We start from the raw sequence: 14,153 nt of genomic DNA on the forward strand, positions 1-14,153 counted from the left end.
GGTCCTAAAAAAAAATGTTGCATAAGTTAAAGGGCACTGCAAGATCATAGTCTCAGTATAGTAGCTGTGTTGTTAAAACTTTATTCATAGAGAAATTCAAAGTGAATCTCATGAATTCTAGAGAACAAGGTCTCAGGAAGCCAATAAGCTCAATGTCCAAAATTTGCTTTATAAGAAGCTTAGGAGTGTCTTTTATGGTGGGCAACACTTTACAAGTTTTCTTGGAACTGTTCCAACTCAAGTCCCTTACACTTATACCTAAGTTAGCTTACTAATTCATCCCACTACTTTAAATAGAACAAATAATAAAATTTGGATTATACACAAACACAACCTTTATGCCTTTATTCCTTCAATTTGGATTGACAATTTACGATCAATGGCTTTCGTTCTTCAAGACTAGGATTTGCTTTAAATAAAGTGGCTACAAAGTTATTTAGAACCTCTTTAGCCTTCGTAGATCTTGTCCTTCTCATTGTAAGTCCTCTGTGTTTCCTTTCTTGTTTATGGATCTTCCTCCTATGTTTTCATCAAAATTTGAGATGCGGTAATAAGAGGCAAACCATTCAAGAATCGCTTCACGTTTATCTCTGAACATGTCACCTCCTTCTGCATGACTAAGAGATCATTTAGCAGCTCCATGGCATTACCTTTATCCAACTACAGGGTGGAGCGATCCGGTCAACTTGAATGATATAAGAAGCCTTGTTAATATGTCCGAGTACACATAAGAGCTTTAAAATGAATAAATCTCATACAGAGGAGGACATATGACCGCTAAAATATTTACCAACCATAGAAGTAGATGCCACAATCATGTTAATGGCTGACTTCCAATGGAAATTCTGATTGTCAAATTTGCTCTAGTTGCAACAACACCAAACAAACCAAAAGGTGTGAATGATTGCAGCCAAAAGGGAAACTTTTATTTGAGAGCTCCAAGTCCTGTTAAAAATATAGAATACAAATGCAAATTCAGATAAATCAATGTTAATAATAAAGCTCAGCCAATCCCAAATTGCTTGAGCAAAAGGGTATTGCCAGTAAAGGTCAGAAATGGTTTCATTTCAGCTGCTGTTCCGTGGACCGCAAAGACTACAGACAGAGACTGTAACACATCCTTCTATTTCTGGGGTTATGATCAGTTGGCAATTTATCATGGAAAATTCTTCAGACTAGGAACAATCTCGATGGATTAATGATAAGACAAAATCAACTTAAACCAGGATATAGGAATCTGCAAAGGATGCAAGAAATTAAAAGCTTATTTAAAGGACAAGATGCCCGAATAAGAAGGATCCAAAACTACTTGAATATTCTCCCGGAACAAAGGGATAGTGACCTGCGTGATATCTTCATGAAAGGAAGGAAACTTCAGGGATAAAGCTCGAGGAATATTTCTCGTCTTGAGTAAAATCTGAAACTGAGGAATGCGGAAGAAATCTCTTTTGTTCAAAAACATTTTTGGAGATCAAAGCTATCAAGAGGCAGCTCTACTTAACTACAATTAATAAACTTCAAACACTGTCACAGAAAGTTCAGTACAGATTACCCATCGTCATTGAATCCACTTACAGCATAAATGAAGCCTCTATAAGTGTAATGCATCAAATTTCATCCGAAAAAACAGACCACACATCGCACCGTGAAACAAGTGGAGCACTTATCAAATTTGAAATGAAGAATCATAAAAATGAAACAGAAGGAAAGAGAAGAGGATATGGGGAGATAACTAACATGAAGAGTTTAATAAAAAAGATATGGAGAACATTGTTTACGCGAGACTAAGACAGTCTCAAAAGATTGTGGTTTACTTTGAACATTATGTGTAACAAACACCGATGACACCCACATCTCCAAAATTCAAATACTTAAATTTGAGCCAAAAAACTGAAACATAAGCAACGTTACAAGTTTTACAAGGAACCAGTAAAGAAAATCCATGTGCAGAACATCCTAACAGCACCACAAGTTATAACCATCACATAATCGCTTTACCATTGCAGCTTCCGAATAAAAACAACGTAACAAAATCAAAATATGACATTCAAAATCATAGAACAAAGAAAATCAAGAATAGATATGAATACCTAGAATACATCATAGACGAGTTCTTCAACATGCATGGATGATAGGTGAAGCCCTCAAGATGAAAAATTTATCAGCTATGCAGGAAAAGCCATAAACATTGCAAATAGAGCAGAGGGCAGACCCAAGGCAGATAAGACATAAGAAGTCAAGGTTGAGGTTATTGAGGCTAAGGGAAGAAGTTCAAGGAATTCTGAATATTCCTGCACCTTAGGTGGAATTTTTCAATTCCTTGATTTTGGGTAAAGATATGATCAGTAACAACAACAACAACAACCAAGCTTTATCCCACTAAGTGGGGTCGGCAAATATATGATCAGTAAAAGTTCTGCATTTTAATTCTTTATGACCCAATTGTCATGCCATTTTGAATCTTTTCATAACTTACATCCCACTTTTGGTAGGCCAGTGTTTCCTTTTTCAACTACCTTCCTCTGTTTCCCCCTCATAAATTGCACAATACCAAGAACCTAGTCATTGAGTGCTCTCTATCAGGGTCTTCTCACCAATAATCTTCACATGAACATTTTCCTCCCACAATTCGATGAAACCTATTTTTGTCCCGTAAAGACACTTCTCTGCCATAAACTTTTGAGATATATTTAGCAAAATTATGACAATCAACACAAATACGGAGATTTTTTATGACACGGATTGGCACACTTGCAGGAGAAGCAATCAGACCAAAAGACAAAGCCAACTTTTCACTGTGGCCTAGAAGTATCTTCTCCTTCTGCTCTTCATCCACATCATGTAAAACACAACTCAAATCGGGAACATAACCAACCTCTTTAAAACTAGTTGATAATTCCTTAACTTTCATACATATCTCCTCTCTCCTAGGATGGGAGCGATCACTTGCATGGAATGTATGAAGTACTTGATCAAGCTCGATCGAGCTTCTTCCAGGCTCTTTCGTCACTGTCTTCTTCAACATGAGGTCCCTTAGTGATGATACATCTTCCCATCTTCCTGCTGAAGCATATAAATTAGACAGAATAACATAATTTCCAGCATTTCCGGGCTCAATTTCGAGAAGTTGTTGACCCGCAAATTCACCAATGTCGACATTTGAGTGAACCCTGCAAGCACCTAAAAGGGAACCCCATATAGCAGCTGTTGGTTCAAAAGGCATCTTTTTAATGAACTCAAAAGCTTCTTCTACTCGACCAGAACGACCAAGCAAATCAACAACACACCCATAGTGCTCCATCTTTGGCTCAACTTCAATTTTTCCACTGCTCATATCATTAAAAATATTCAATCCCTTGTCTTCCAGTCCTCCATGACTGCAGCCAGATAAAACAGCCAAAATAGTGACACTGTCGGGTTTGACTTTGGTTTCTTCTCTCATTAAAGTAAAAAGCTTAAGCACTTCTCTTCCCTCTCCATGTTTGCTATACCCAACAAGCATTGCATTCCAAGAGATAACAGTTCTCTCATACATGGTGTCAAAGATCCTTCTTGAGTAAGTGAGATTTCCACATTTTGAGTACATGTCAATCAATGAGTTTTGGAGAACCACAAATGAGGGAATTTCAGAGCGAAGAACATGGTTGTGCACTTGTTTTCCGAGATCTAGAGCAGCAAGCCCAGAAAGTGCAGTTAAAACACCAGTATAAGTAACATAATTTGATTTCATTCCTTCCCCTTGCAAACGGCGAAATAACTCCAATGCCTCTTCATCTAGACCAAGTTGAGCATATCCAGAGATTATAGCAGTACAAGAAACTACATCTCTTTCTGGCAAGCATTCAAACACTGTTCGAGCTTCATGAATTTTACCATCTTTGGCATACATGTCAAGGAGTGAGCTGCCAACAAAAACATGATCTTCATAATTTAATTTTATGATAAGAGAGTGGATTTGCCTCCCCAAAATGAAACCCAGAGAACTAGTACATGAAGTAAGCACCGTTGCAAAAGTGAACTCATTAGGTTCAGTACCTGCGAGAAGGCATAGTTACCGTCAACACTCGGAAACCATTGACAAAACAATGACATAAAAATAAAGATACCAAAGTCGACACACTCACAAAAGAAAATTCAAATTTTCATCTTTTGGCATCTTCCGCATGCTTATTTCAAGATTACAGGTCTTTCATATTCAATGAAGGTCAAGTCAACACAAGTATTGGCAGTCAACTCTATTTTTAAAAAGACCATTGACATAGAATTCCATCTTATCGATTTTGGGGTAAAAAGTGACAAAACGTCTACTCCCACATTCAAGCAACTCTTTATAAGCAAAATACAGCAGGAAATCTCACAATCACTTCATTGGCGAAATTTATTTGATTTGAAAAACCATTTTATGTTTTACTTGTAGTTTTCATTTTACTAATAATTACAGCAGTGGTACTTACTTATTTCGTTTTTACTTTACTATAAATTTTCAAATATTTGTAAAGAAAATTCGAAGAAAAACTTTTAAATCACATACAAATCTCTGAAAAAAGGAAACCAACATTGACATTTTTATAATCATTTGCAACTTGTCCTTAATTAACAAGCACCTATTTTGATGCAGTTGTGCAAACCCATGGCCTATTTGGATTGGATAATTTTAGCTTATCTATTGCATAAACACCAGTGAGACTGTTTGAAAAAGCATATGGAAACAGTTTCTCACATGTCAACAAAATAGGGTCTGTTTGGTAAGACACATATTTGAGCTTATGGCTTATAGCTTATAAGCTCGTATGACTAAAAAAGACATGTTTGGTAATTGTCATTTTTTCACGAGCTTATAACTTAATTTGATGAGCTTATAGCGTTTTTTATTAAGCAAAATCAAGTATCTTATAGCTTAAAGTTTATAGCTTTGTCACTTCTTATCTCAATTTTACCCCTACAATCTTAATTGATTTTTTTTTTAATTAAATATACCTTTTTTTCTATGTCATTTCATATTTAAAAGCTATTTCAACCACTAATTTTACCAAACACAACAAATTCAATCAGCTAGCTTATCCACTATCATCTATAAGCTAGCTTATAAGTCATCCACTATTCTTTACCAAAGAGCCGTAAGCTCTCTAGGATAACTTATGAAAATAACATTTTTTTTTTTTAAGGAAACTTATGAAAATAACTTCTAGTTTATATGAAAACTATTTGACTTCATTTTATCTTTTCTTATAAAAATAGTTTATAAATAATACTTTGTATCATAAACATTTATGTTATAAGCGTTTAATTAAGTTGTTTATCCAAACAGGGCTCAAGTATATATATACCTGATCTTAACATCTGCAAAAAAAGATTCAAAGCTTGAGAGGCATACCCTCTTTGTGAATAAGCGGAAATCATAGCAGTCCACGACACAACATTCCGTTCAGGCATTTCATCAAACACATTGTGAGCATCACCCAAAGAGTCACATTTAGTGTACAATACAATTAACCTTGTCCTTAAGAACACTGAAGGAAGATACCGTGTTTTGATCATGTGGGCATGAACTCTCTGACCTTCTCTGAATGCCCTTTTATTCACGCATTCGTTTAAGATTGCGTTGTAGTTTTCAAACTTCATGTTAAAGCCATGAAGGGCCATTTGAAGAAGTGGTTGTTGGAGGTGAATGTGAGTGGTGAAGGTGCTGAGAGTGCGTGAGTTTGAAGGGAAGACATGTCTTGTGAGAAACATTGATTTGGAATTGAAACAACCTTGGTGGATGATAATGGGCAAGGTTAACTACGTTTGAATGTGTTTTTGAATATTGTATGGAAAAACTAGATAACAATTTATCATTTTTTCCATAACTCCTCCTTTCATAAACTCCTCCTTATTTCATGAACTTGTATCAGTTATCAATATTAATATTTTTTTAGGGGGAATATCAATCAATATTAAAATTATTTTTGGTAGTTGGTATCAATTTAATTTGGATCAAAATTTAAAATTATATCCGGTGGGAGTAAGTTAGACCAAGTTTGACTAGTACTAATTCGTTTAGTAAAAATGTTAGATTCAGATTTTTATTTTATTTTTTTTTTAAGCAAAGGAGATGCAGAAGAAGAACCTACTGCAACATCCTAAAGACATACAAAAAAGAGATAAGAATAAAAGGAGAAGGGGGACAAAAATCAAAACTCTTTTTTTTTGAATGAAAAAATTCATTGTTTTTCATTAGCTATCAAGTATCGGATGCATGACGGTACATCATCATAAACGTGGGAGCTAGCATGAGATGGGGCTACCCTAGCTAATTCATGAGCGACCCCATTGGCTTGCCTCCTATTGAACTCGACATGAGTTCTGAAAATTACATTCGAACAACTGCCTACAAACCTGAAAAATACAACCTAGTTCACTGCTATCACCTAGGTTTGAATTAAAACGTTCAACAACAGACTTGCAATCCAAAACAAAAATCAAAACTTTCTCAAGTGATAAAGGATAACCAGGAAAGAAAGAGAAAAAGATCAAGTTAAAATAAGCATAAACAGAGAGAAGTCGAATCAATTCGGAATCCTGCCTTTAGAGCGAGTAAAATGAATTAAAATACCCATTCGCTTCTTGTTTTTCTTGGAGACTACCTCAATGAAAGGCTCTTCCATAGCAGCAGAACAATTCTTTAAATAATTTATAGTTGTCGCTCTTTCTTCCTCGTCGGTATAAACCTGAGGCACACTAGCACTGACATCTTTGCCCTTCCAAAATGACGAATCTCCAAGTCATGAGCGACGTTGGGATTTAAGTGATCTAAATCTGTCACTGCATCACTTCATGGGCCACTGATACACATGTCAGGAAATTTGTTACTTTGATGATCCTCCACTTGTTTTTCAGTCTGAGCTAAGTTGTCTTCCACCTGCATTGGTTGCACAGGAATCGCACTAACATCGATAGGATAGTAATGAAGTATCATTGTTTTGCTGTTTTTCAATAGGAAAGTTTAAGGATCTTTCTATTGTCTTCCCCTTCTTCTTCTTCTTCTTCTTCTTGACATCGAAGGAGGGTAATGAAGTACATTGTTTTGCTGTTTTTCAATAGGCACTTGGTTAAAAGAAAGATCTTAAGTGTTATTTTTGTTCATAGTTGGTGTTTTGTCTTGCACCTTGATATGCATTTTCATTTTAAGTGTCATGAAGTACACACGCAATGATTCAGTAAAAAACTAGCGTTTGTTGTGAGAATATTTTCGTATTTATGTCAATTAGTTTTTGTATATTATCACATGATTTGCAAATTTTACTCCTTTCTGATCCCAGCTAAAAGCTTGATTTGGATATCACCTTGCACCTTATTTTATGAACTAATATAGACTTCGCCATTCCTTAGGATTCATGATAAGTTTGGATTCTTAAAGATGAATATGACTTGCAAAGTATGCTCTTAAATGAATCATTTAGCTAAATAATCACATTTCTCTCACAAATTAAACAACCAAAATCGTTGCATGGTCAAGGCAATCCGAGGCCAGTAACTATTCAGCGCGGGTTTTGTACTGTTGTGGTGGGGATCGAAAATGATCGCTTTTTAACAAAAATTTAAAACAACTTAATGAAAAAAAATCACACAATCATGATACTTGTCATAATATAAGAAATCTAGCCATTGAAAATCTTCAGAAGTAGCATTCAGTGAACAAAGCAACAAACTTCAATGATAGTTCAATAACAGTCCGTTCAATGATTTTACAATCTGAATCAATCAATCACCTAAGACTGAATGACCCCTATAGTTAGTATACATACTGATATTAATTAATATATAATAAATATCATACGAATTCTTCTTCCTTGCTACCCTGTTGGCTGAATAAAATCCAGGTTTTCCAACCGACGACTCTGACTAACAGAGGACAATGAGATCCTGCTGAATGTTGTGCCTGCTCAAATCAAGGCTAATTTCTAAAACTATATTTGTTATATACACTACTAGACTAATTGCTACTATTACCACTGCTTCTGTACCCCTTCATAGCTCCATTTTCATCTGATTTGAGTGCAGAGATACTGTATGCAAATTATTAGAGTTGTTAAATTCAGATTCATCAGCTCCTTAATTTAAGGACATATTAATAACATTGTACTTTTGAATGAAATAATCCCTTTCAATCAATTTTAAAACTTTCAACAATAAGTTAAGTTGATTGAATGCCAATTATTTATTAGCATGTCTCTCGGATTTCTTTATGCCTTTCAATTTGTTTATCCCTCACACCACACTCCAATCCTTGTCTTATGAAAGCGCGATGCCAAAGGAAATACCAACCATGATGTGATTAAATCAGACAAATAGAAGATTAACTCTAATCTACCTGAATTTGCCGATGAGTCATAACTTAGAAGTGAGTTTTCTGGGGTTATGAAATTAGGGTTGTTTTCTTCTCTCCCCCAAAGTGGTTGGTGGAATGCATCAGATTGCCACGATTGCTGAAATTGCTGTCTGTTTCCATTGTGTGGGATTTCTGGCCACACAGCGGGTGAAACTGTGTTAGGGAAGTTACTGTCCATGAGAGACATTCCCTACAAGTCACAATGAATTTTTATTAGCAGAAGGAAATCAAAATAATATCTGAAATTCATTGGAGAAGGTTGAATAGGCTTTATTTGTTCATCCACAAAATCATACACATCGCATTCCAGCTCCAAACTGAACACATCTAAACACCCTTTTCTATTCCATATACCAGCCCCAGACCTTGGTAACTAAAAAGTAAAAAAGATGGAGATTACACAAGAGCGTCCATTTATAACTACTAGTTAGGATGATCTAAGCAATCAAGTGCAAGCATTTATGTTTTCATATTGTTGATTCCTGTTAAGTATTACGTTGTTTCCCTAAAAAAAAAAGTATTTACATTGTTCTTAGTTTGTCTTTCATGACAGCCTACAGAGCGGAATGAATGACGGTGACTATAAGCCATCTCTCTCTCTCCCCATTTTCATGTTCATCATTTCAGTGTTAGAGCATGAAAGTATACAATAGTTAAACTCAATTATATGGCCAAGTAAAAACAAATTTGATGAATAAATCTCTAACCACTGTGGAAACTAAGAAGAATTTCAGAAAGTAGTCTAATACAACTAAATCAGGACTACTCATACCGCACAAGTGTAGATAGGCCCCGATAAATTAGAACTAAAAATTAAAATGTCAAGAAGGTGATGACATGTGTTGTTCCTCAAATATTTTTAGAGCCAAGCCAGAAAAGTACATGTAGTTCAGATTACTCCCCAAGGCAAAGACAAATAAATAAATTCCTTTTTTCAATAAAAGAGGAAAAATAATACTTACTTCTGCAGCTAATATGCTGTCAAGGTTGAAATCAATTATTGGGTTAACTGCTGCCAGTTTCATTGATAAAATCTGCAAAGCAGAGAAATCGATGAGATCAATATCACATTATGAAGTAACTCAAATGTTCCTGCAATGTGTTCCAACAGAAAGATCCTATAAAATATTTTCAATTTTGTTTTAGATATCTTCACAGTGCAAATACCATTTATATTATTTTATAACTTTCAAGGATACGAACAACCAAACAATGCAGAAGTTTAGAGGCATGAAATTTCAAGCCTGAAGTCTAAATTAGGCAATGTGAAGATCGGAGTCAAAGCCACTTTTGTAGAAAAATTTGCAGTTTATAATGTCATATAGAATTTGCACTTTTTAAAGTAAGAACTGTTTTATTTGTTTCCATGAGTGCAAAATGTTCCTGAACACTTTTGAAGGATCAGATAAATACGGGGAAGAAAGCCACTAATTTTTAAAGTTCTTAAGCACTATCTACAGGTTGATGATATAAACAGAAATCAGATTGCTGCAAACAACTTCATGCTTATATTCTTTTGTCTAAACAATTGCCTAGAATGTCAGTTATATAAAATCTGACCTCCACTTCATGCTGTAGAGATTGCACATGGTTGATGATTTTATCCAAAACCAATGCTGTTCCTGATATCTGTAAAGCAAATTTTATCATGTCATCTATCCTTGACTTACTAGATTAGCTCTTTTGTTAGAAAAATATATATAAATACAATCTAAAGAAGCGCCGTGTTTAAGGTTTCTTAATTTAACATAGAAAAGTCTATAATAGCTTTGAATCAAATTGTGGTCGAACATACTTATAATGGCTTTCAATCAGATTATTTTACCCGTATTGGTAACATCCCCCAATTTTCATTATTTACATGATTGCATCCTGATATTGACAATTGATAAACTATATTTATCAAAAGCTAAAACAAAACTCACAAAGAAGGGCTGTGTTTAAGGTTTCTTAATTTAACATAGAAAAGTCTAAGATAGCTTTGAATCAAATCATGCTCGAACATACTTATAATGGCTTTCAACCAGATTATTTTACCCGTATTGGTAACATCCCCCAATTTTCATTATTTACATGATTGCATCCTGATATTGACAATTGACCACTATATTTATCAAAAGCTAAAACAAAACTCAAATTTCAGTTTTGAAGATACAACAACAAATGATGCTGGAAAGTCATTTAGATTGCAAAGTTTTGGGAGAGCAATCAAATCAAGCATGATTTATTAACAGGTGAAGTGTATGTGTGGAGAGCCCCACAAACCAATACACACAACTACAATCTATCCAAATACTCAAAAGCCTTACTTGAAAATAAAATTATTGTAATAACCCTGAGACCACCAAAGAAGAAAAAAAAATGTAGCATAAACTTTAAATTTAGGAAATAATTATTGAGGTGTATATATAACTAAAGTTTAGGCAAAATTAATTAAAATATGTAAAATGTTTAAATGCTGAAACCCAGTTAGGTTTATTGTTTGGTAGATATTGCCTTCTAAAAGTTATGGTTTCTTTTCCCACCCTATATTCATTATCCCATAAATGATTGATGGATACCAAACAAAGTGTTGATGGTAACCATCACCTTCCCAAAGATGGATTAGTATTTCACTTCCTTAGGGGACCCATGAATACATGTATCAACACACTTCCAATTGTTAAAGCCAGAGTCCAGCTAGAATAATTCCTTTTCACACCCCACACGCCCACACCCACCTCTCTGTCTCTCCAATAAGTCAGAAAGCTAAAGAAAGGAACAAGAGGGGATTACCTTAATTATCCTGTACTACAAACCATGACGTATATTTTTCTCTGTCCTTTTTCATAAAACAAGGGATTAATTTATGGCTATAGCAAAAAAGAATTACTATATTACTTACTTTTATGAAATGTTTTTATCTTGATATCAATTTTTGTAAATGTTTTGAGCATCTTCCACTTTTAGAGAAAAATGTTAGAGGAATAAAATCTGTTTAGGAGGATTGTAGGATTGGTAAATAAAAGTACTTTTGGGTGTATTAGCCACTAACTGGTAACTTTGTAAGAGGTAACCAATACTATTTCCTTTCTTATGTATAATTTCTTTGATAATTTTCACATATATCTAAAAAACTTTGTGGTTTATTTAATAGTTTAAGCACAGAAGTGTGTAAAAAAAGTGTGTGATGTGAGGCAGAAAATTACAAAAATGCCCATGTTACAGTGGGTGCTGGAGAGCACTTTTCTTGGTGGAAAAGCATGTACTTTAATTTTTGGTGAAAAGGTGATAATGACATGGCATACTCCAAAGACACAATAGTACTTTTAGGAGACAATTTAGACTAAATCATGGCATAATCATGATTATTAAATAAAGTACACAATTAATTAATTATAGTAAATGAAGATTAACATCTTAAAAAGGAAAGAAAAGGACCAAACCTTGTTGCAACCCGGGACCAGCTCTTGCAACAGTTTCATTCGAGCATTTATCTTCTCTCTCCTAGCCTACAACACAATCAAATTAAAATGAAAAAATATTACTAATTTTTTAATTAAAAAATGAGCGAGTGTAATTTATATACACTCATGTGCAAAAGTTTTACACATACATATATGTATCCGATGATATATGATATAATTGATGTGACAATTTAAAATGTTTTGATTGGTCGTGTGTGCAAAACAATTTTACACGCATAACCAATTAAAATATTTTTGTTAAGTAAATTTAAAAATATTAATCGATACAGTGGTTCTAGACCGTCAACCCACTACCATTAAATTCATAACTTTTTATAACTTGTTAATTAATGTAATAATATGATAGTCTAAAACAATTTTGCACAAACGACCAATCAAAACATTTTAAATTGTCATATCAATTAAATTATTGTTCTGTTTTTAATTGACGTGACAATTTAAAATATTTTAATCGGCCATATGCGCAAAATTGTTTTGTACCGCCAACCCACCGCAATTAAACCCATTGGATTATTGGATAAATGTGCAAAACTTTCATCTGCATGTATAAATTAAACTTTTAAAAAATAAAGAAAACTTTATGATAAATAAATGTGATTAAAGAAGTGAATTAGTGATTAATTAAAGAGTTTACCCTTTCTGCTAAGCTATGGCTATCAGTAGCTTGACCTCGTCGAACTCGAACGTGAACGTACGGAAGCTCCTCGCCGTTGCCGGAATTCTCGTCGGCGGCGATACTCTTACTCTTCTTAGACGACAATTTCACCTGCGTTTCACAGAACATGAGAATTCCCTCAAATTAGTGAGAAATTCAGAAAACCCTAATTTTTCAATTGAATTCGTGGATGATAATTGACGAACCTTCTTCTCTCGTTCCTTCCTCTTCGCACTCTTGAAATTCGTGTTTTCAACTGTTGGATCAGAGACACATCCACCTTCTTCAGTCTCCGGTAGCTCATCCTTCACCTGCGGCAAGTTCGGCGAGTTTGTGGAATTTTCTCCGGCGAAAACGGAGAATCTAGCGGCGCGTTCAACCAACGCGGCGTTGGAAGGGAAAGTTAAATTACCGGTGTTGCAAGTCAGTGGATAGGGTTTCGGTGGTTTTCCGGTAATCTCCGACGAGTGAAGAAGCTCAACGACCTGCGTCGGTGGAAGTTCAAGAAGTGCGGTGAAAGAGTTCGCTGTTTCCGTCGCCGGAGCCATGATTCCTTGAATTTCTTCATTGAATTGAATCGACTCGAACGTGGTTTGTTCCATCGTTTAACTGAACCAAACCGAAATGAACCGGTTTGAGAAAACTCCGAAAACCCAAAAACCGGAGTTAACTGTGTAAGTTGTTGGGGGAGAATGAAGGAGGGAAAGAAAGAGAGTGGAAAAAGAGTGAAGTCTGTGTTTTATAATGTGCTTATTATTTTTGTTCTGTGTTGGTTCTTCTCTGGCATTTGAAGTAAGTAAGAAAACAACGTTGTTACGCTACGGTTTTGTTTGGTTTGGATATCTCAAATAAACGGGAATTTCCGTACTGTTGTAACGGAAGTGTTGAATAGGATGTTTGTAATTGTAATAAAAAAGGATTCGAATTCGATGGTTGAGGTATCAACATCTCTTGTTAATTCTCGATCAGAATTGTAAATAAACAAAGCAAAAATGCCAATTATTGGTTGCTTTGTTGGATTGGGTAAATCTCTTACAAATTTACTTCTTAAAAGTATCACTTTCTTTTGTTGGATTGGGTCTATAAACATTAACATTTTTTTGTAGGTTTAATTGAACTTTTAGTCTTCAACTTATTTGTCATTTTTAATTTGATCCCATAACTCTAAAACTTTTCTGTTTGGTCCTTCATGTACACCTCCGTTAGTAATAGTGGTACCTCATGTACACCTCCCATATATATATTTTTTTTAAAATTCCTAGAACAAATGACAAAGTGACACGTGTGTCTCACTTTGTCATTGGCTTTGGGATTTTTTTTTAAAAAATATATATATTTTATAAAAAAAATAAAAAAATCTCAGAGTCAATGACATGTGTCTAGGAGTTAACTTTTTTTTTTTAAAACTTAACAGAAGGGACCAAAACGAGACTAAAAAAAAACTTAAAGTACTCAAACAATCTTTTTTTTAGTTAAGGGACCAAAGCAATACCAACTAAATACTTAAGGGGTCAAAAGAGCATTTAAGCCTTTCAAATATTAAGAAGATGGGTTTAATTAGAGAGTGAACATAATGTCAAGGTGATTGGAAAGAAAGAAGCAGAACGAATTAAGTTTTTGTGATTCTGGAATTTTCTGTGTTTGTTTTTATGAAGATAGA

General features: G+C 34.5%; 2 protein-coding genes across 5 annotated transcripts; both read right to left on the minus strand.

Annotated features, from left to right (window-relative positions):
* Window positions 1-65: 65 nt before the first annotated feature.
* On the minus strand, window positions 66-5,881 carry LOC11420782 (putative pentatricopeptide repeat-containing protein At3g13770, mitochondrial). Of its 3 annotated transcripts, none has more exons than XR_005642070.1 (3): window positions 5,328-5,881; window positions 2,091-4,035; window positions 66-945 (listed from the first exon to the last, which is right to left on the minus strand). XR_005642070.1 is itself a non-coding variant. In XM_039826624.1 (2 exons), exons 1-2 carry the CDS (start codon window positions 5,731-5,733, stop codon window positions 2,591-2,593), a joined length of 1,851 nt encoding a protein of 616 aa, XP_039682558.1. In that variant the 5' UTR covers window positions 5,734-5,881; the 3' UTR covers window positions 66-2,590. The 3 variants fall into 3 exon arrangements, 1 of the variants encoding a protein (XP_039682558.1); XR_005642066.1 differs by having other exon boundaries at window positions 66-1,237; window positions 1,343-4,035; XM_039826624.1 differs by having other exon boundaries at window positions 66-4,035.
* Window positions 5,882-7,618: 1,737 nt separating this feature from the next.
* On the minus strand, window positions 7,619-13,409 carry LOC11431256 (transcription factor bHLH60). Of its 2 annotated transcripts, XM_003590324.4 has the most exons (7): window positions 12,700-13,406; window positions 12,473-12,604; window positions 11,797-11,862; window positions 9,932-10,000; window positions 9,334-9,405; window positions 8,354-8,561; window positions 7,619-8,048 (listed from the first exon to the last, which is right to left on the minus strand). In XM_003590324.4, the coding sequence occupies exons 1-7, from the start codon at window positions 13,093-13,095 to the stop codon at window positions 8,011-8,013; spliced, it is 981 nt and encodes a 326-aa protein (XP_003590372.1). In that variant the 5' UTR covers window positions 13,096-13,406; the 3' UTR covers window positions 7,619-8,010. The 2 variants fall into 2 exon arrangements, with proteins under 2 accessions (XP_003590372.1, XP_039682567.1); XM_039826633.1 differs by lacking the exon at window positions 9,932-10,000 and having other exon boundaries at window positions 12,700-13,409.
* Window positions 13,410-14,153: the final 744 nt, after the last annotated feature.

The sequence above is a fragment of the Medicago truncatula genome, chromosome 1, assembly GCF_003473485.1.
Source record: "Medicago truncatula cultivar Jemalong A17 chromosome 1, MtrunA17r5.0-ANR, whole genome shotgun sequence".
Classification (NCBI taxonomy): domain Eukaryota; kingdom Viridiplantae; phylum Streptophyta; class Magnoliopsida; order Fabales; family Fabaceae; genus Medicago; species Medicago truncatula.

What these genes read in the sequence shown, in the direction of transcription:
- LOC11420782 (XM_039826624.1), bottom strand. Translation starts at nt 5,733, where the DNA reads ATGTTTCTCACAAGACATGTCTTCCCTTCAAACTCACGCACTCTCAGC. An exon ending in TTTGCAGATGTTAAGATCAG is followed by an intron (nt 4,036 to 5,327) that starts GTATATATATAC and finishes GCCTTCTCGCAG; the next exon opens with GTACTGAACCTAATGAGTTC.
- LOC11431256 (XM_003590324.4), bottom strand. Translation starts at nt 13,095, where the DNA reads ATGGAACAAACCACGTTCGAGTCGATTCAATTCAATGAAGAAATTCAA. An exon ending in GCCATAGCTTAGCAGAAAGG is followed by an intron (nt 11,863 to 12,472) that starts GTAAACTCTTTA and finishes ATTGTGTTGTAG; the next exon opens with GCTAGGAGAGAGAAGATAAA. An exon ending in TGGTCCCGGGTTGCAACAAG is followed by an intron (nt 10,001 to 11,796) that starts GTTTGGTCCTTT and finishes TTTGCTTTACAG; the next exon opens with ATATCAGGAACAGCATTGGT.